The sequence below is a fragment of the Rhinoderma darwinii genome, chromosome 5 (genome assembly GCF_050947455.1).
Source record: "Rhinoderma darwinii isolate aRhiDar2 chromosome 5, aRhiDar2.hap1, whole genome shotgun sequence".
In the NCBI taxonomy this organism is placed as follows: Eukaryota; Metazoa; Chordata; class Amphibia; order Anura; family Rhinodermatidae; genus Rhinoderma; species Rhinoderma darwinii.
The window spans coordinates 319,539,417-319,561,518 of NC_134691.1; the positions used below are offsets into that span (position 1 = coordinate 319,539,417).

Consider the following 22,102-nt stretch of genomic DNA (forward strand, 5'->3'; position numbering starts at 1 on the left):
GGACATGGTACAACCAGGAATGCAGTTACGTAGGAAGACTCCATTGCCCTGTATGTACATCCTCAGTAGTAGTCCAATAATATCAGTACAGCCACTTAGCCAAAGATGCAGAATAGTGAATTTTGATGTCGCTATAAATCTATTCCATGGTTAGTCCTGTAGGAATCCTCCTCTTAGGGATTGGGGTTTGCTGGATAACTGTTTAACAAACTTCACTTGAATCTATGTACTCAGGAAGACCTTTCTCACAGTCCTGTAATTTGGCTTTATTGACATAGTAATCATTAAGACCCTTCTTAATGAGCTGAAAAGACACGAATCCTAAAGATAAAGCTCTTATAGTAACAGTGATCCTTTACTTGTTTGTCAGTAGAAGAAAGCTCAAACACCAGTATCTGATGCACAGAAGTCACACATATCATTTTAGCAGATTACATTGTTTTCTCTTTCTTAACACATTCCCTCTGATAATGTCTGTGTGTGTGGAGGGGCAGTGGTCACACTGGACAGTTATCATTGCTTCAAAATATGTTTGTTCTATTCTACTATTTTAAATGGGTTGGAATAAGATAGACGAATACATCTACGGTATTCATTAGCCATTAAAGGGGTTTCCCGCTTTAGACAATCTCAACTTGTTAAGGTACTTTTACACGGCCCGACATGGGCTGTGTACACGAGCGCCGATCAACGAGACTGCTCATTGATCGGTGCTCATTTGCTCCTTTCACAAGAAGCTAGTATGAGGACGAGCGCTCGTTACTACGATCACTCATCCCCATACATTATTATCATGTCGGCAGCGCATTTCCCTGATTACACAGGGAGATGTGCTGCCGACCACGATAATATTTAAGGCATTTAAAACAATACAATCAGCCGGTGAATGAGCAATTGCTTGTTCATCGGCTGATTGTTGCCCTGTTTCTACAGGCAATTATCGGGAACGAGCGTTCTATGAACACTCGGTTGCCCGATAATTGGCCTGTGTAGAAGGACCTTTAGAAGCGTCCCTTAACAAAGCGATCAGCTGTAATCTTTGGAGAAAGTAAGTAGTTCATTTCCCTGCAGCACCACCACGGGATAAATGAAGCATTACACAGTGACCAATCAAATCCATTGGTTGTCTGTGTAATACAGGACAGTCCTCCAGAGCGAGAGACACTCTTTGTAACCGCTCTCCAATTCAAGAGATGAAGATCCTGAACAGGGGACTCCCCTTTATTAAATCAGAATTCCCTAATAGAGCATATGAAAATGTGTCTTCTAAACTGGATAGCCCCTTTAACCTAGAAAATATAATTTACCCCTTAATGCAGAATGATGTACATGTACATCATCTGCAGGGGTTAGTAGCTGCAGAATGACATACTTGTACGCCATTCTGATCCAGGCTGTTTAACCCCTTAAATGGCGTAGTCAATAGCGATCGCGGCATTTAAGTGGTTTCACAGAATGAGCGGGCTCTCTCTTTCACCCATCGGCGGCCTACGAATGTGATCGTGGGCTACCGATGGATTGCCACTGCAGCTGGGAACAAAGGCCTCCAGGCCTGCCATGACTGTATGCCTATTGTGCTGTGCCTCTGACACTGACAGGCAGTAATGCTTGGACATACTAAGAATACCAAAACATTATCATCAGTGATCGATTTGTGAAGTCACCTAGTTGGACAAAAAAAAATCCTAAACTAAAATAAGATAACGTTTATTAAAAGAAAAAAAATCCTTAAACAATGGTTATATTTTGTAAAAAGTGTAAAAAAAATTACTGCAATGGTAACATCCCAAAAAATAAAGTTAACACCTTATTTTAACCGCTGTATGAAAGAAACTCAAAAGACAACAGTAGAATTCCTTTTTTTTTTTAATTCCCCCGTGCCAAAAGAATAATAGGATCAATCAATAAGTCCCATGTACCCCACAATGGTACCAATGAACACTACATGTGGTCTTGCAAAAAAACAAGCCCACATACGGTTACATTGACATAAAAATAAAAAAGTTCTGACTCTTTGAATGCGGCGCCCCAAATCATATTATTTTTATAGTGTTTTTATTGTGAAAAAATTAGTAAAATGAAAAAAAAACATACATATTTGGTATCGCTGTAATTGTACTGATCCATCGAATAAAGACAATGGGTGTTTTTTTTTTTTTTCATTCTCCACCCGAAAAAATAAGTTAATAAAAGTTAATCAATAAATTATATGTACTCCAAATGGTGCCATTGAAAAATACAACTCATCTTGCAAAAAACAAGATCCCATACAGCTGCGTCGATTGAAAAATGAAAAAGCTAGGGCTCTTGGAATGCAACTACTGTATATAAAAACAAAAAACAATGCTTGGTCCTTCAAATGGGTTTAGCCATCATGCACATTTATGGCATATCAACAGGATATGCCATAAATGTCTAATAGATGAGGGTCCCACCTCTGAGATCTGCAACTATCTCTAGAACAGGGCCCCTGATCCCTGTCCTGTCTTCTCTTGCTCCTGCAACTCGATGGCCACTGACTTGTCAAGGTGGTCGGCAGTACGGATACAGCCGTGCTCGCTGAGCTACGCTGTTTCCGGAACTCCCAGGGAAGTAAATAGGAGTTATGGAAAAAGCATAGCACGGCGAGCTTTGCTGTTCCCAAAAATCAGGAGCCTCAGAAACAGCGTAGCTCACTGTCGGACCCGCATCTATTGGCCATTCATGGCATATCCTGGTTCTGAGTACTATTCTGGAGAACTGATGCAGCAGAAAGTTTTGGAGACGTGAGTGGAAGGATCGGATTATAGGAGGATCGGATTACGGTTGATGTTGGTCTTAGATTGTTAGCAGAACATAGAGCACGGGTAGGGTGGTAGTTGCATACCTCCCAACTTTTGAATTCGTAAAAGAGGGACATTTTAAGCCACGCCCCTAACCACGACCAATATCCCGCATCAACACATCAAATCACGGCCAGATCCTTCTTCAAATAACAAGATCACATTCTCACTGCGGATCTCAAGACTTACAAAAAAAAACAACTTTGGATATCACCAATATTATGGATCAGGTTATGTCGTCTTTGTGTTACTTTACCTTACTTGGGTATATCATTTGCTCATCACGGCAGCAGCTGCAAGACAAACCAAAAGGCTGAGAACAATGAAAGTCAAGAAGGAGACCCTGTGGTTGATGACTTTTCAATTGACAGGTAGCAGAGTTACATGATGTGGATTTTTTTTCCCAGTTGTGTAACTCTGCGACCGGTCAATGGAAAAATCATCCACCAGAGCCCCCTTGTAGATCGCTCCACACACAGTCCCCTGTACATAGCACCACACACAGCCCCCCCCCTGTAGATAGCTCCACACAAAGCCCCCTGTAGATAGCTCCACACACAGCCCCCTGTAGATATCTACACACACAGCCCCCCTGAAGATAGCGCCACACACAGCCCCCTGTAGATAGCTCAACAAAGCCCCCCTGTAGACCTGTAGATAGCTCCACACACAGCCCCCCTGTAGATAGCTCCACACAGCCCCCCTGTACATAGCGCCACACGCAGCCCCCCTGTACATAGCGCCACACACGCCCCCTCTGTAGATAACGCCACACGGCCCCTCTGTAGATAGCGCCACACGCAGCCCCCCTGTACATAGCGTCACACACGGCCCCTCTGTAGATAGCGCCACACACAGCCCCCTCTTGTACATAGCGCCACACACATCCCCCTTTTGTACATAGCGCCACACAACCACCTCCCCCTTGTACATAGTGCCACACAACCACCCTTCCCCCTTGTACATAGTGCCACACAACCCCCCTCCCCCTTGTACATAGTGCCACACAACCCCCTTAAACTTTGTGCCACAATGCCACCAGAGCGGAGAGGGGTAGAGGTAGCCTACTGCTGCAACTCTCCGCTCTGCTTTGACGTCACTCACCGTCAGAAGAAGGCAGGAGGTCTTGCAGCAGCGTTCTCACTGGTGTTGATGCTGGCCCAGGAGTGGAGCAGTCCAGTCACCTGACCTGTCACCTGACCGGTGAGGTCAGATGACAGGTCAGGAGACTGGACTGGTCCACTCCCGAGCCAGCATCGATCCCAGTCAGAACACCGCCGCAAGACTCCTGCCTTCTTCTGAAGCTGATCGCTGCTGCAGTCATCTGGCATGCACGGCGCCTGTCAGCAGCGATAAGCTGTTTTGATACAGCTGCGGCGCCCAGCGGGACATTTTGCAGACCGCCCGAGATGGCGGGACATCGGTGATATACCGGGACTGTCCTACCGGATCCAGGACGGTTGGGGAGCTATGGTAGTTGTGTTTGTTGGTTTGTTATTTAGCTTCAACTTTTCATGGGCCTGCCATTCTAATGGGATTTTCACACTCTTATACATATGGAGCTGTCACTTAACTTTCAGACTTTGATGGGCAAGAACAGCCTGATTTATTGTTTGGAGTGTTGGGTCACCAACCAGGCATCCATGGTCTATACCCAAGAGCACTATAGTGGAGTGTACTACTACACTGTGCATAGCTCTACACTGGCTTCAAAATGGCGAATACCATGTAAAGTTGTTACTACATGAATAGGTTGTTTTTTTTATATTTTTACAACCACCATTGTATTTATAACACAACTCTCACCTTCTTCCAACTGTATTCTCTGCAGAAAGCTGTGCTACTTATAATTTTTTACCTTGACCTATGAATTGACAATTCTTGTCACAATCTGTGGGTATATGGACCCACTGGGACGTACCGCCGTAGCGGGATAGCAGCTGGCCAACAGAGTACCAAGTCAATATATAAATAGTCCAAGCACAAGGGTACCTGTAGTGGTTCAGACAGTAGCAAGGGCTAGGCACCGATGGAACCTTGACAGGAGACACCAGACGTGGTGTAACACAGCAGGTGGAACTGGTGGCACAACTTGACTCCAACAGGTTTAAGGCACAGGAAGAAATAGCACGGGATACAGGGTACAGGTAGCAGGGCACAGGAACAGAATAACACTAAGGGACCATTTGCAAGACTAACATAGGAAAACACAACAACGCTCAGGCAATGAAAAAAAGGGCAGGGCCCTTCTTATAGTCCAGGGTGATCATGGGCTAATTAATGATAACTTCCATGCGCATGTGCTGGCCCTTTAAGGGCACCCTACAGGACACAGCGGACTGGAGCGGAAGTGAGCGTTGTCGTCTCCTGGGGAGGAGATGCGGGCCAGCGCTCACAGATCCATGGCTGCGGCCGTCGGGGGTGAGTAATCCCGGCGGTCTGCGGCCATCATGGGTGGGGTAATCCCGATGGTCCGCGGCCATGGACCCTACAAATCTATTTCATGAATTTGATAAAACTGCTGCCAATTAGTAATGCTTGATATAATCACCACTCACCAGTTATATTAATTACATCTATCTCTGAGAAATGTGGGTAGCAACTTCTTTAAGAGCTGTATTGGAAGCCATATTGGTTGCGACTCAATTTTCTTGTGCTGGCTTTACACGTTCATATTTTTGCGATGTTTAATGGGGTTTTTCAAGAATAGAAATACATGATAGTTTAGCAAATTTTTTCTGAATACAAATATACTTTCACCATTCAAACAATTGGTCATCCAATAAACAAAATGTTTAGCATGTATGATCACTTTCATTTGTGATCACACCAATAATTGTCAGTTACAAATTTAAGGTGGCCGTACACTAGGGATTTCAGATGGCATTTTCCGGAAAAGACTTGTCATTGACGGTTGGTCTGTGAAGGTTACGACAATGACATCACCCATTGATCACTGTCTTGATCTGTGACCTGGCCTGGACTTCTATTGATTGGTGCAGATCTATCCTTTGGCCCAAATACCTTTCCAAGGATTGCCAACTACTGGACCCAACAATTACCAGAAATATCCAATACTGATTTTTTTAAGCATTTTACACACATTTGGTGTGGTGTCTAACATGGTCTTTCGTGTCACCAAAAAAAGGCCAACCGCCGACAAAAAGGGGTCAAAATCTGTTATGGTCAACAAAAATCACTAGTGTTTGGCCAAACTTTACACCCTAAAATGTAGAAAGCCGCCGCAACAGACAGGATATCTTTTGCTTTTTACGGACCGTGCTCCCATACATTGTATGGGAGAACGGACCGAAAATGCGAGCACAGCCATGTGCATGAGGCCATACTATGTGTCCATTCTACAATATTCAGATTATTTATTCTTATGAGTGCGCTGTTACTTTATGATACACAGTATATAGTAGCATCAACTACGTGTAGTCAAGAGAAATTATTTGGGCCAAATGTAGATTTTTCCGATTCCAACAGTGGTCACCCAGTGGGAGACTGACTCTCGAAATCACAAATCTAGTTAAAGGGAATAATTTTAGAAATATATAATAGTGGACATGATGTCAGCACCCACTTTCATTGTTTGCTTTCAAGTAAATGATGAGATAATCAGACTAATCTGACATCTGACACGAGAATCGCTAAATATGGTCACTTTTTAAGCAGCCAACCATTGACTTACATTTGCTTTGTCTGATCTGATGTATTAAAATACACAAGAGCCGTTCTGTTGACACGTATTTTTAAGGCTTGTTTTTTTTTTGTGTGTGTCCACCCTTTCCCTGTCCCTTATTCATATGGACGCAGACACAGTCAAGCATACATTGTCGTCCCATGTAATGATACTAGTGACTCTTTAAATGGAGGTTTTTATTCACACTTCACCATTAAAAGCAGAAAAGGCTTTTGGCCGTGGCCATACAAGCATAATAAATTGTATATGTTTGCAATACTGAATGCATTTCGTCCATATGCTGCATTGCATAGCTACATGAATGAGCATTTACCAAATCAGTCCCACCACATTAAACAGAAAAACAATCTTTATTCATGGTAACTTATCAGTTTCAATTAATCAACCCTAACAATGGAATTTCTGATGTGCTTAAGCAACTTGAAAGCAATAGGTCATCTCCAGGGCAGTCTTGTTGTGTCTTTGTGTCTTCAGATTTAGACAAAGCCACAAGGAACCTCGTAAGGAGCAAAATCTTTGCATTATATCATCCCCAATAACTTCTTGAAGACTCCATACTTATCATTGAGTCTTATGTTATGTATATTTCGACTTTTATAGAAGTCGGAGCTCTTGTTGGACAGACAGCTATTATAAGAACTCTGCTGGCTGGAGGAGAATAACATATAGGCTGACCATTCTTTCAAAGTCACTGTGCTGCTATGTGAATGGCATTGTGCAGACCATTCCAGTGGGCATTGAAAAGAGGTAACCATTGGTTTGATTTGGTTACACGCTTTAGCAAAGAACTCCCTCCTACTCCCTAAGGGTCTGTGAAAGGTCCGTGACCTGTTTAGAAGAGTCAAACGAAATGTCATGTTGCCCCTCCCAAATGGGAGTATCTGCATTCATTTGATCCGTATAAAAAATGATTGGGGATGGTTAGATCAGAGCTTTTGAATTGCAATTTATAGTAGTTTACAAAAATTCACATTGTTAGCCCAGAAAACATGGAAGTGTTTCTTGGTAAATTGCATTACCTGTGAAATGTCATTAGTCTTCTGTTGGTGAGATTTTTTAATTTATTTTAATAATTCTACTGGGGCATATATAAAAGTTTTGTAGGAAGCTGTGGACTTTTTCATTGAAAACAGTTGTACCTTATATTGGTATATTCCAGAATTATTATAATTGAATGTATTCAACTACTTTGAAAAAGTTATAGATTGACCTGTTAAGTTATTGGCTGTGTAAAATCATAGTTTAAAGATTAGATAGATAGATAGATAGATGGATGGATAGATATCACGAGATATTATTTGTTTGCATGTAGCGCATGTAAGGACTCAGGGCTCCAATTCTCTGAACCCCAGTTTTTGCCTTTAGCGGGGGCAGGAACTCCTGAGTCTTGGGGGAGAATGACCCCTTATTAAAGGGTTAGGACTCATGCACACTACCGCAGTTTTTTTGTTTTCCATGTGTCTTTTTTTTTTTTTGTGGATAGCACACTGAACCATTCATTTCTATAGGGCCATGCACACATTCGGACAACAACAGATGCCACTAAGATCCTTGTTTTGCAGTGTGCATGATGCCTTATTACCATCTCATAAAGTAATGACATATTGCTAGGATAAGCCATTACTTATCGAACAGTGGGGGTCCTACTGCTGGGACCCCCACCGATCCTGGGTTTTGTGATTGGGCCCTATAATTTTCTCTCTCTGTACAGCAGCGCTCCCACCTCTCGGCCGCCCGCTACACAGGGAATTGCAGCACGGCTCTATTCAAGCGGACGAACATTGAAGGGGACACAGGGCTAAAGCTTTACTGCTGCCCCCTCATTCTCTGGATCGGTGGTGTTCCCAGTGGTCGGACCCCCACCAATCAGAAAATGATGACATATCCTAACGATTTGCCATCACTTTATAAGAAGGGAGAATCCCTTAAAATGTAGTATCCTGCTGTGACAGTTCACCCTTTAATCTATAGTATTGCACCAGCAAAAATATGACATTTTGTAGCCATTTTTTTTTCCATATGGTTTGTATCTTTCTGTTGCTGTATTGGGCTTCATGTAGTTTAGGCAGTACATTTTAATCATTTTTAAATTTTTTTTTTTGTATCTGCTATATACATTTATATTTCCTTTTTTCTCTCCATTCATTGGACAATTACTGTTGATCACAGCAAGAGACATGTCTAGACGCTGACTTATTGTCCCTCAATGTTAAGTCAATAGACCAAACTCGGACAGAATTCATCAAAGGTTTTTACGCCTGGTTACTGACCATTTGTAAGAATTTGGACTGCAGTGAAATAATGGTAGTTTCTTGAGCATTCTCCCAGCTAAAACTACCATAGTCTTCTATACAATGACTTCTATACAAATAAAGGATAGTCTACCATGGCAGGTAACTATTAGTGCAGTCCATATACTGACATATGCTCACTCCATTCTCCAGGGAACCTAAGACCACTAGGATTTTTCTTTAAACCTTTTTTTTCCCCAGAATTTACCCAAGTTCTAGATTCCCTCTCCACCGCACTAACATTAGGCATGGACCAAGATATTGGTGCTGTATTTGGCATTGGGTCTAGTATTTAAAAGGGTTATCCAAGATTAGAAAAAATTCACCTTTTTCCCCGCAAACAGCGCCACTCTTTTCTATGGTCTGTGTCTGGTATTGCAGATAATCCCCATTCAAGAGAATGGGGAAAAGCTGCAATACCAGATGCAGCCCATAGACAAGAATAGCGCTGTTTTGGGGAAAAAAAATGAACTTTTTAATCTTATCCCGGAGAACCCTTTTCTCATGCCATTTATGGTGAAACACTATAGGTGCCATTGTCCCCGCTACATTAAAATGTTAAATGCCTACAGACCCTGAAGACGTCTTGATAAATGCCATGTGTGCACAGGGGTGGCATTGGACTAATCAGGCTGCCACACTTGACTTGGAATGTCTTAGGTTTCAATATAAGATAAAGCACGGCACACCGGTTCTTCTGAGGTGCAGGTAGTGGGTTCCCAACCCCTCAAATATAATGTATACTAATACTCCACACACTCTGTTGATGAAAAATTCAAGGGTTTATTAATTGAACACACCGTGCTTCTGCTGGCAGGTCATAGTATTCGGCTGAACTGCCAGCAGAAGTACTTTGTGTTCAATTAATAAATCTACGAATTTTGCAGCTTGAAACTATTTAGAATACAAAAGAGTGTCCCAGGTTCCAACTGAGTTGCATTAATAATGCATATATTGACCTACTGGGTGAGCGTTGTCCCCCTTTTTGCAAAAATATCATTAGTAATTCTTTAAAGGGTCTTTCCAGGATTACCTAAGTGTTTCCCAAAACTGGCTACAGTAAAATAACAAACATAACTATATACCCGAAAGATGCTCCCTTCCCCCGCCCCTGCTGTCCGGTTCTGAGTTGCCCCTTCTGTTTATTTTCGTGATGACACTGTACAGTGCCTGCTGTAAAGACTGCACTTCCCATATTTCGAATTAACAGAGAAAGCTCAATCTATGCAGACATTGAGCCAGCAAGGAACACTGAGATTTCAGCTCTGAACCCTGCAGAATTGTGAGTGCAGCTCTGAAGTATAATGCAGGCTGTAACTCAGGATTAGCATGAGATAAGTAATGTAACATATTTACAAAGTTGTAAGGGTAAGCAGGAAAATAGGAACCATAAAGCCCGACAACCCCAGTGCTGCAAACACAGTAAGAGATAACTTTACCGTTGACTGTCACTATGCCATACACCACTGAAGCCATGGTTTCCATGGCATGCACTGATGAGGGTTTATAAGCTTGAAACAATTTGGAATACATGTCTCTTTACATAAAGTCTGTGCCTGTGCTGCTCATCGGAGGCTGTATAGATGATCACAGAGGTATAAAGGAACAAATTATATATGTGATCAATCAAAATGAGGATTAACCTCTTATTTCTTGGACATACAATGGAAATATAAGCATATTAAGAACTTGATATTCCTATACTCCTAGTGCATCAAAGCCACACAGCAAATAAAACAGTCAACCCGTGTGGAATCATTCAAGAAATGCGATTGTTCCACATGCAAATACTTAACATAAGACCTCTGTGCTAATAAGACCCCAATGACAATCATAACACTGTTATTACGGATTAGTTTCTGTTAGGAAACCGTCATTGACTCGGCTTTTATTTTTGGTCAGTGTGTAAATCGTTAATCCTTTTAGTTGGTACTAAGGCATGCAGAGAGAGCATGTCGAGATAAAACCTTCACAACAAGGGATTTTACTAATCAGATAGAATGACGGGGCCCAGAGCAAGAAGATTGACAGTTGGATTATTCCGTGGCAATAAAAATGTAACTGCTGTGTATTATTTTAGAATTGCAGGTGGTTTCAGACACTGAAGAAGATCTCGGGGGAGTTCCTCCTCTGCCGCCTCCACCTCCTGACAGAATTAAGGAAAATCAAGTCAAGCATGTGTAGCAAATCCATTCGAGAATGTCCCTGTTTTGGTAAATGTGGACAGTCACTAACTTGTGTTTGATTTTTAAAACTTTAAAAAAAAAAATGTCTGCTGTGAATTGTCTCAAAAATATAGAAATGGAAATGATTAAAAAGAATAAAAATGTAGGTGCTGTATGATATATCTGTGTGGCATTGCTATTTGACTCGGATATTATATTTTCTTTCATTTAATAATATGGTTAGAATGACATGTTCAATTTATCTTGAACTTTATCTTTGAACTTTTTGGATTAGTCCTTTTTGGCCAATTTTGTCCTAAATTTTCTACCTTTGAATGTAGAGGGCTGGTACACATGGATTAAGGCCTGCTTCACACACTTTTTCTGCGCAATGAAACGCATGTATATATTTATATATATATTTTATACTTTTTGTAGAGTTTTTTTATTTAGTGTCATTTTTTACAGCCGTTTTTCCTGGAGTTTTAAAGTCCTAAAAAATGTCTATGGAAAAACGCCAATGAAAATGCCATACCTAGAGTATACTGGATTTTGTAAAAAATGCCACTGGCCCCCAAAAAGGCCACAAACCAAAATGCTGTGAATGTAGGCTTACTCATGTTTTACCACAGGCTTTAAAGTAACATCTGGCCACAGCGTTTTAGGGGGGGGGGGGGGGACAGGAAAAACACAACAATAAACGTGAGTAAACGCTGTGTGTGAATCCAGACTAAAGAGGTTGTTGTGGATTAGAAAAAAAGGGTCTACTTTTGTTTTTGTTTTTTAAAAACTGCATCCTTTTTCGTGCTGTTTTTGGTATTGTAGTTCAGCTCCATTCACTGCAACTCTGCAATAACAGACACAGTCCATGGATAAGACCGTGTGTGTACTAGTAATTCCAAAACTATATCTACCTAATCTGTATAAAAACATTAGGCTAATTTATTTATTTATTTAATTCGTTTTATATTTTTTTGTACATTTTTTTTTTTTTTTCAAAATTGCATGGAATATTTGTATTGAAGATCTTATAAATAAAAGGTTCCCTATTTAAAAATATATTTAAAAAAATGGGTTACTAATTTAAACTACCGTATATCACTGGTAGTTAAAACTATGGTTAGAGTTATCACGGGATTATAGCTTTGATAGACTTTTACATTTTAATATTTAGAGTGGCTCAACATCACCTGTCATATTTGAAAGGGATTTGTGACCTACAGAAGGTTGAGGGCCTCTGCTATATGGTATATACCTCAAAAACTGATTCTGTATGTGCACACCAATCAACAGGTTTATATTGTGCACATGGAAAGGCCATAGATGTCAGTCAACACACTTAGGGATAGTTCACATGGCGGAGTTTGCGTGGCGGGTCCCGCTACAAAATCCGCTGTGGATTTATTCCTGTCGACGACAGGAAGATTCCTCCCTCCAATTGACATCAATGGGAGATACGGGTGGAATCCGCCCGAAGATCGAGCAGGAAGCTACTTTTTCCCGCTAGCTGAAATAATCAGAGCGTCTGACTCTGATTAAAATGAATGGGAGGCGGAATTTTTTGTCAGAATCCGTCACAAAATTCCTCCGTGTGAACATACCTTTAAACCTAGACTGATGAGAGGGAAGAAGAAATCTTTTTAACCAATGCTTTTAAATCTGCTTTATACATATTGTCTAATAACAGCCCAATAAAAAAAATAAAAAATGTACATTCAGTTTTTTGTAATCCTCTCATTAAAATTACACTTTCTATGAAGTTTTTATGAATATATTTTAAATATTATTAATGGAAAGTCTACCATTTGTCTGTACTTAAAGAATACCTAAAACGTGAACATTTAGATAAGGTCCTGACTCTCTCTAAAACAAAAAACAAACAAATCACATTGACTTCCAAGAAGAGTTTGCGTACACCAGGTCACCAGCACTGCACTTAAGTGCTGATATAGCGGACCACTTATCTCATTATGCCCTGCCATGAATTAGAAGGTTAGTATAGACCGAGCAATGATCAGCCAATTGCAGCTCCTCCTTCTTCCTCCCAGTTATCCCCCTGAACTGACAGGCCAATCCTTAAATGGTCACTAACACTAACTTTTCAACAAACTAAGCGAATATAAGAAACTTTGTAATATATCTTATTTATGAAAAATTCCCTTTCGCCGCTTATCAGTCTCCTCTCCCCCTTCACTCACTCTGAATTTGCTGCTAAATACGTCTCCTCAAGACAAACAGACTATCATCTCACTGAGGAATAAGGTAACAGCTGCCTATAGAAGTCTATAAAGAAGGGAGGAGGAGGAAGTAGCAGGAGCAGAGGGAAACAGAGAGAGACACAGATACGTCCCAGTGCTGGTTCCTCAGCTACACTTCTCATTACTGCTGTATAATCTTCTCCATGCTACTGCAGCTTCAGTATATGAGATATATAGAGATAGGAGAGCAGGATTCTCCTCTTCTATGTTTGCAGTGAGAAGAAGACATGATAGCCGTTGGGCTCTGCCCACTAGCTCAGAGAAAACTGAAAATTAGAGATAGAGGCTGCAGAGGGGAAAACTGCTAAAAAAAAAAGTGCAGAATACAAGTCATGTAACGGCCAGAAATAGTGTTAATCCTCATGTACACACATATGACAGCTTATTCTAAAAAGTCACCTGAAAGGTTAGGTAAGTTTTAAAGCCTGGCTCTTAATGCCCACCTGAATACCATTTTATTTTTCCTGCAAGTCCACCAGCACTAAAAAAGGCCAAAGGAAAACAACACATACTTAGAAATATATAATACAAAATTCACTATTCTTTATTATACACAATTTAGGTACGTTTTCCAACAGTTTGTAGAAGGGAAGATCCTAATGAAATGTAGCAAAATAAAATTCATAAACTACATAGAATATATTGACAACGATATTTTACCCGAACATATGGTATGTCATCAGAATGTACATCACTTATTAGCTTCATTCCATTAGCAACCAATCAGATCACTGCTTTTATTTTACCAGCACAAATTAGAAAAATAAAGTAGCGATCATATTGGGTGCCAAGGATAACACCCTAATTTCTTTTTTTCATAAATGAGGCCCAAAACCGGTTATAGATAAGGTTTTCACCAGCGTTGGGATCTGTCAGGCCTAAGCCTATCCAAAGCTCCCAGCAGCAATAAGTGCAACGACTGTATTTCTTATGCAAGTAGTTGGTTAAGAAGCCCAGGGCAATCCCTTTCTTGCATATATAAAGGTGGCCATAGATGTGACGGTAATTTCTGATGATGAGCTGACACAGCAATAATAGTTTCATATATGGAAGCAAAATGGTGTCATCAGATCCATCAGTCAGAGAATTTATACATTATTCTTGGTGACTAGTTGTTAATGTTATGGCTTATGGATACCGCTGTATAACGGCTCCATGCATGAGTTGTATATGTAGCGCCAATGATGGGATCGGATCCCATCCTGGGAGATCAGTAAAGCCTTTCACAATACCTTTTTTTGTGAAAGGTGTTCCTGATCTCCAAGGCTAGGACAGGATCCAATCCCATCATTGGCGCTAAATATATCGCTCATGCAGGGAGTAATTATATGACCATGTGCATGAGCTATAGTGTTTAAGAAATATCTTTACATACATGTGGTTTGCAGATATGCGGATGAGCACTATAATATTTGGTCCAAGTTTTCACTGCCTTGTGTCTCCTCCTTATTGCTGATTATTGGACTCCCTTAGCTGGGAATACTCCCCAATCACGTGGTTGCCATCCAGGCTATAATGGTTCCTCCACTGAGGAGGATGTTCTGATATTTATTTGACTGACGTTCGACATTCATAGTCACCACCTAAAGATCCATGTCCAAGCAGGAATCATGCTCAAAATGGAATTTCACGAAGTGCTGTCTAAAAGTAGAAAGCCCCTTTTAATTTGCCAGTCTTTGATAAGATCAGGATAAATCCCTGGATCAACATCCCATTTCCAGAATTTAGTACTCCTAACCTTTAATATTATATTTTCCAAGAAAGGCATCAAGGCCCTTCTTGAACTTGTTCAATGAATCAACCATCACAACATCCTGTGGCAAAGAGTTCCATAGTTTCACCGCTCTTACAGTAAAGAATCCCTGTCTACGATGATGGTGAAACCTTTTTATCCTCTAGACGTAGAGGATGCCCCCTTGTCCTTGTTACATGCCTAGGTGTAAAAAGATCATTAGAAAGATCTCTGTATTGTCGAATTATATATTTGTACATTGTAATTAGATCAACCCTGAAGCGTCTTGTTTCTGAACTGAATAGCCCCAAGTTTGATAACCTTTCTTGGTTCATCAGCTTGACATAAACAAATAGGCCCATGACTATTTGGCCATACATGTTACTGTACACATGTATTATATTATTGGCCAGTGGTGCGTGTACATATCTCTTTCAGAATCCAATCCCAATAATATAATGCCACCTTCTGAATTCCATCCAGGAGATATAACGTATTTTCCATGCAATGGTGACTGCTTTAAAAGAATTCATTAAAGGGTTGCCAAAATTCCTATACATTCCTATCACATCTCTAAATATCAAGTGTAATAATAACCACCCCATATAGGAACTAATAATTAGGATAATTCTAAATATACTGTGCATTCTTACTGCTAAACCAATACCCAAAAAGTGCTTTGTTGCCAGACATTTGAGATATTGGTGTAGTCCAAAAAACGGCTGCCCCCAAATCCAAAAGTCTATATTTGGATTCAGTTCAACATTGGCAATTATCTTTGGTCATGAAAGTGCCCAAAGCCCCAACAGTCCAGTAGGGCATTTGACTCTTCTTCTGCTTCAGACTTCCGATCCTGACCTGTCAGATATTGGTCTAGTCCAAATAATAGCTGCCCTCAAGACCAAAAGTCTAAATTTAGATTCAGTTTATCATTGGCAATTATCTTTGGTCATGGAAGTGCCCAATGTCCCAACAGTCGAGTAGGGCATTTGACTCCTCTTGCAATGCAGACTTCAGAAGGAGAGGGGCCTTGTCAACCTTACTGTCTGTCTGACACTCGTAATAGCTATTAGGGAAGATCAATGTTTGTTGTTATGGGTGGGATTTTGGTGGCCTCTCAGTAAACAGATAACTAGGATACTAACTGTGCATATACTACCCCACCACTAGAGGTCCCTATATATTTTTTATAGCAGGACAAACATTAATCATCCTTTGTACATTATCTTTCTAGCATGTTTTGTATCCACATGTAAATTAACTTCTTGTTAGATATAAAGATCAATGCAATAAAGCAAAACAGTATATATAATAAGTCAAGTAAAACATATTAGCTATTGCTGATTCTCTTCCAGACGTACGCCTTCCAAACCCCATGCGTTGTACCAGCCTCCACAGCAGTGTTGCCCTAGAAACCTGTTTAACTTTCCTAAACAAGCTGCTATATATCAACACCTTGTTCTGGTAGTCTCTGGTTCAATTACAGTTACACAGTTTGGCGCTTCTTTCAAATTTCTTTCCAAAGAAAGGAATTTTCCCCTTTAGAAATGAATTGGCTTAATTAGTAAGTAGATTAATGGCAATTGCTGGTGAGCTGGTTTCCAGCAGAGTTATACCAGAGAGGGTTAATAGGAGTCAGGATGGGAATTTCTCCCAGAACTGGCTCCAAGCCATGGCCAATAACAGCCTAAACCAACAAGGAGCGTGGCATATAATAAACATCTATGTTCTTGTCACCCATGAACCCTGGAGTCATGAAGTTTTTTTATTGTTGCAATGCATAAGAGTAAAACAATACTTTTATTTATTTTGTTATGGGATTTCGAGTCTCTTTTTGTGAGAATTGGTGGCCTTCTAGATGTAGGTTGCTTATTGTCTCACATTGTGCGTTATTGTCCCACACTGTGCATTTTATAGACTTCACTTGAGTTTCTAGTAATTTTCCAGTTATAAAATGGGTTCATAGCTTCACTCCCAGCTGCAATGGGCCTACAAAAAAAAAATACAAAAATTCCCTGCTGTGCAATGCATATAATAGGGTAAAAAAAATGCAGATCTGTTGGACAGCAAAGTAATTCATACAAAAAGGAACTGAGGACGGTTTTATAGTTTGGCTTTTGAGAATATCAAGAAGAAACCTAGTGAAAAATGACGCATGTTTTAGCATTTCAGAAAGCTGGCAGCAAGAAATCGCTCCCTTCATTCTCACTTTATGCCACAGAACAAAGAGGTCGGGAAACTAGCTAGATGGCAATGAGTTCTATGTCCCAGCACATTAAGTGCATGATGGAAACATATTGTATAGAGATAGTTTGGAGGGGGATTCAACGCATGAAAGAGAATGGGTGCTTTGATCAGCTCCCTGGGGTCCTGAGTGTGCATAGATCCCCTTGCATGGAGTTATTCAGTCCCAGCTAGACACACTTGAAAGAAATTTGCATATCGGTAATTTATCACATTTGTCTTGAACATTTTTTGCTATGTAAATAAAAGTTAACCAAAAATAAAAAGGCGCAGGGACCTTGGAGACAGCAGATCTGCTCCTCTTTGTTATCTGGGAACATATAGGAAAACTCTGCCATGGGTGTTTTACCATTACAATGGGTATTCTGGTCACTCTCTGCTAAAATGTAACATGTGATTGGTAAATACTTTGCAACTTTTTGCTACAAAGTGTTCATTTAGTATCCAAGACCTAAAGGATGATACAATTAAAATTAGTTTCACTACAGCTATGTGGATCCTATGAGGTGATCACCCACATATTACTAGTTCTAGGAACCTATGGAACTGATGGGCTACTTTAATATCTGCAGTGAAGCTCTATAGGCAACTAACCATGACTCCTATACAAAGTCAATCTGATATAATCAGGAGCTCCTCAGCATCTTACAAGGATCTGAGAACTGCTGCAAACGTGACCTTCACTAATCCCTATCCTGCATCCTCTTGCCAGAAGGAGCCATAAAGCAACAGTGTCATTGGAAGGCTGTGGACAATACTTCTCATATTAATCGCAATATTTCTTTGCTTTGCTGAAGAACAAAAGTCATAGCAAGACGTCTTTGTGGTTAATTCAGCCAAATGCACATCTCTCATTCCCCTGCAGAAAGGTCAGTGTCGTTATGTTTGGTCCACCAAGGGGGGGTTTTCACACTGAAAACTGAGCCAGCTGTCCCTGTCATAGTATCACCATTGGGGGCACACACTCTGAATGCTTGTTAACTTGCTCTTTTACACCTGCAGAAAATACTAATTTCTCAAACATTTCACGTACTATTTTTCCCTTCATAAGCTCATACAACTTTCCAAAGTTTTAGAATAAACTTTGATATCAGTGCAATGCACTCAGCAAACGGTGTGGATTCGTTTTATTGGGAGTCTATGCATCCATTCACAGTGAATTAAACCTAAACTAATGGAAATATGAATTCCAAATACCAAACATTCAATCTGTAATGTGTAATTCTACCTATCAGATACATATACATATCACATAGCATCACATTAGCATCTTCTCACCTTGCAACTGCTACATAGTAGATGTTTTTGGAATGTCAGATATCGACCTTGCAAGTTTTGAAGCATCTGATAAATGTGCATTAAGATACAGATCCAAATTAATTCTTATGCATTATTGCTAGAACCATCTTTGCCCCTGGGTTCATATGGGTCACCATAGTTCCTGCATACATGCCCTTCACATATAAGGCTGTGTAAAGAGGCAAAGACCATATACTTTATAATAGGCAAGTCAATTTGACATCAGAGTAAAGAATACAATGGGTTTGTGACTATAACGTCAAAAACTATTTCACATGGTTTTCCAGTGTTATTCAACTAACGGTATATTGGAGAACCCTGTCCATAGACATATAAGACTAAAGCTGGCTTGTAGCATTGTGCATTCATTGTCATCATAGACATGGGAACCGGAAGCCTTAATGGAACAGGTTGCTGGAAGCAGGTGCTCTGAACAAGCTGTTTGCATTCCAATAAAAGCTATGGAGAGATGCCCAGGCATTAGACAGTGTTGCTTGTCATTCAGTTGTTACAAAGAGGTTATTATGGGTACAATTTTACATAAAGGCTTGTCTTTAAATACCGAATTATTGGTTTTAGTTCATTAAGCAGGTAAATCCCAATAAGCAAATAGTAAATGTCCTTAAAATTCATGGGGCGTCTTTATATTGAATGAAACATTGGACAAGCTAGTGTTTAATATGGTTTAGTAGAGAGAATCTTCGGCATAAAAACTTGTGGTGCTCCGGGCTATAATGGGGGTCTTTATATTTAGGTAACCCCTTCTTCTACTGCACTAGTCAGAGTTTTGCTGGAGCTCTCCAGCCTGTTCCTTCAGTGCTCGCTGATGCCTTTCCATGCGTAATTAGAACACTTTCCACACCGCACTTGTTGCTGAGCAGAGTAAAGAATAGTTAACTGTTGAAACTTAAATGGATGGGTCAAACTTTGCTCAGGGGTCAGTGCCACCTCCCGAGTTCCTTTTCAGGACCATCCGATGTGTAAATAAAGAGTATTAACTCCAAAATAAGTGTCTTACGCATGTGCGCACTCCTGCAAACTTCTGTGCCATAGAAGGTGCGAAAAGTTCCCCAAAGTTTGCAAAGTTTTTCTTAAGGGATATAGAAGGTCTGCAGCCTTTGGCAATGCAAATGAAAGCTGCTGGAGAACCGTATGCTTCATGAATAAAGCTGTATGGGCTTGAAAAGATAAAAAATGAAGTCTTTAAAGGCTAGAAAAGAACTTTTGTGTGGTTTAGAGAGAGAGCACTTGCGCATGAACGCAGCGCGCTTGTGCCATTGACTTAGCCTTTCTTTGGGAAGTCCAATAGCCACCACATAGCGTGTTTCATTACAGCATAAGCTTTTCATCAGCCGGCTTTGTTCTGGCTGAAAGTAATGCTGTGAATTAAAGAAATGACAATATTTTCTATCTGCTTGAAAGTCCAAGAGAAGTGCCCTTGAGTTTGGCAAAAATCAAGCAAATCATTCATCATGCCACCCTGCACCTGTGGTCTTGACATTCAAAGTCTACAAACCTATTCCTATTAAACTTAATTATTCAAAAAAGGCACAATGGTTGAAATGGAGCAGGTTGGAGTCGGTTTATTGGTAGTAAATGTTTTTCTGAAGATCTCCTGAATTTCATTGTGAGCTTGTTGTTGAGCCTGCCCTCTTTCTTTCAGCCTGGAACAGCCTTGGACTTTTCAAATCTCAATCGTAACATCTGCTTAATCGTACGGATCAAAATATGGAGACACAAAACATATGTAATGGTTGATTTGTTAAATCCTGGTAATGAGTTATTAACAAGGGTAGACAATAGCCACGATGGTGAGAGCCTTATGGTAACAGAGTCACTTCATGTAACGCCTGACATAGCTGTTCTTGATAAATGAAACTAGGGTCTGAGCGCCAGGTGATAGCAGGAAAATCAATGTGTCTATTGGCCAAGCACCCAGACTTTTTTTTTCTATGTGAAAAATTAGAAGACATAAAATTTAATTGGCTGATCAGGCAAAGAAATGGTCTGAAGTTTAATTGCCACTGAGCTTAGCCAGGCAGACAAAACATGGGTTTTGGGGTCTGTTTGTTTGCTTGCAACCCCTAGTCTAAGAGTATCTTTGAAAATGTGTTTTATTATAACACATGTCATGCTTTACAGTTCCCATATTGTGTCAAGACAATAGTTAATGGTACATTAAAGACGAGCAAACCATGCCAACACTTCTTCTTGGAGACATTGTAAGGGCCTCTCTCTCTCTTGTGCTTGTTTTAGGCAGCTGCAATTCAGCATCCAGAAAAACAAAAAGGACAACTTTGAAATACCAGGTGCATCCCAGAGAACCAAGACAGGGATTGATATGTTATAGCCCAGGACATGAACCTAGCTATAAAGATATCATTTTGATTGTGTGGGGATTGCACGCCATGTAAAGGGACAGAGAGCCCAGGCAGTTTAATTCTGGCAGCGCAGCACTCTCCCCTCCCTGGGTTGCCCCTATAAGAAATCAGCCAAATCCGAACACCTGTTGGTCAGACCTCACATCCCGTCGTGGGAATCGTTAACCCCCTACGATTCCAGATATCCAGTGCAATTTATTTGTGGAATTATTTAGAGTCATTCCCACAAGCTTGCAGGAAAGCATTTGGAACTGGGGAGATTTACCCATCAGGGATTTTTTTTCTCAGTCCCTGGATTCAACTGGTGTTTGTTCAAGTTGGCAGCTGGTAGTCGGTGCCACAGAAAGATACATTAATGAAAATAGGATGAGTTCATGGATTTAGGAGGTTTCACACCCTATATATTAATCCCACTATTGGCAGATTAGAAGGCATGGGAATCAGACTAAGGAAGCTTCTCACTAACCCAAAGCATTTCCCTGCGCATTGGTGTCTGGATGTCTGGATGAGCTGGTCACCTCTCTCCTTTTCTTGGCACAATTAAATAAATGACCCCCCCCCCCTTATATTAGGTCACTATTTGTAATGCTCACTAGTACGATTCCCTGCGCTCTGCAAGGCAATGCACAATAGAGTGGCATTGAACAGCCCCAGAATATACCTTCTAGCTTCTAGCAAAGTGGGTGACATGACATATACAATATACTTTCCGATATATCACCCGTTAATAAATGACCACTAGACTGTGGAATGTATGATAAATATTATCTGATTTATCAACACATACAACAATAATGAACACATTTGGAGCAGTGATTGGAAACACATACATGATATATTTATTAATATTGGTAAATTGGAGTTGTAATTTTTTTATTGCAATAGTTATTATTATTATTATTAATAATAAGAAAATACATAATAATAAAAGCTTAAATATTTTTATTATTATTATATTTAATTAATTTACACTCAGATGCTTTTTGATATAAAAAATATTTACACTACACGTTAAGCTAATGACTAAAATCTGTATAAAAATGTATTATTATTATTATTTTCTTCATAGTAGGTGGACTGAGACTTGTCCATATCCATGACCTGTCGTTTGGCAGCTGTATACACTGTCTGCAAATGATCTGTTACTGTCTCATAGTGCAATATTTGCTGTTGGCATTAAAAAGGGCAGTCTGATTAGAGATAA

The 22,102-nt window shown here is 40.2% G+C and overlaps 1 protein-coding gene across 1 annotated transcript in view; it reads left to right on the forward strand.

Moving 5' to 3' along the window:
- C5H10orf67 (chromosome 5 C10orf67 homolog) overlaps positions 1–11,164 on the forward strand; it is a 95,098-nt gene extending 83,934 nt beyond the window's left edge. Inside the window, exon 16 of the mRNA XM_075827555.1 lies at positions 10,900–11,164. Within this exon, the coding sequence (XP_075683670.1) occupies positions 10,900–11,003 (104 nt within the window). The 3' untranslated portion in view covers positions 11,004–11,164. The remainder of the gene's footprint in view (positions 1–10,899) is intronic.
- The last annotated feature ends 10,938 nt before the right edge of the window (positions 11,165–22,102 follow it).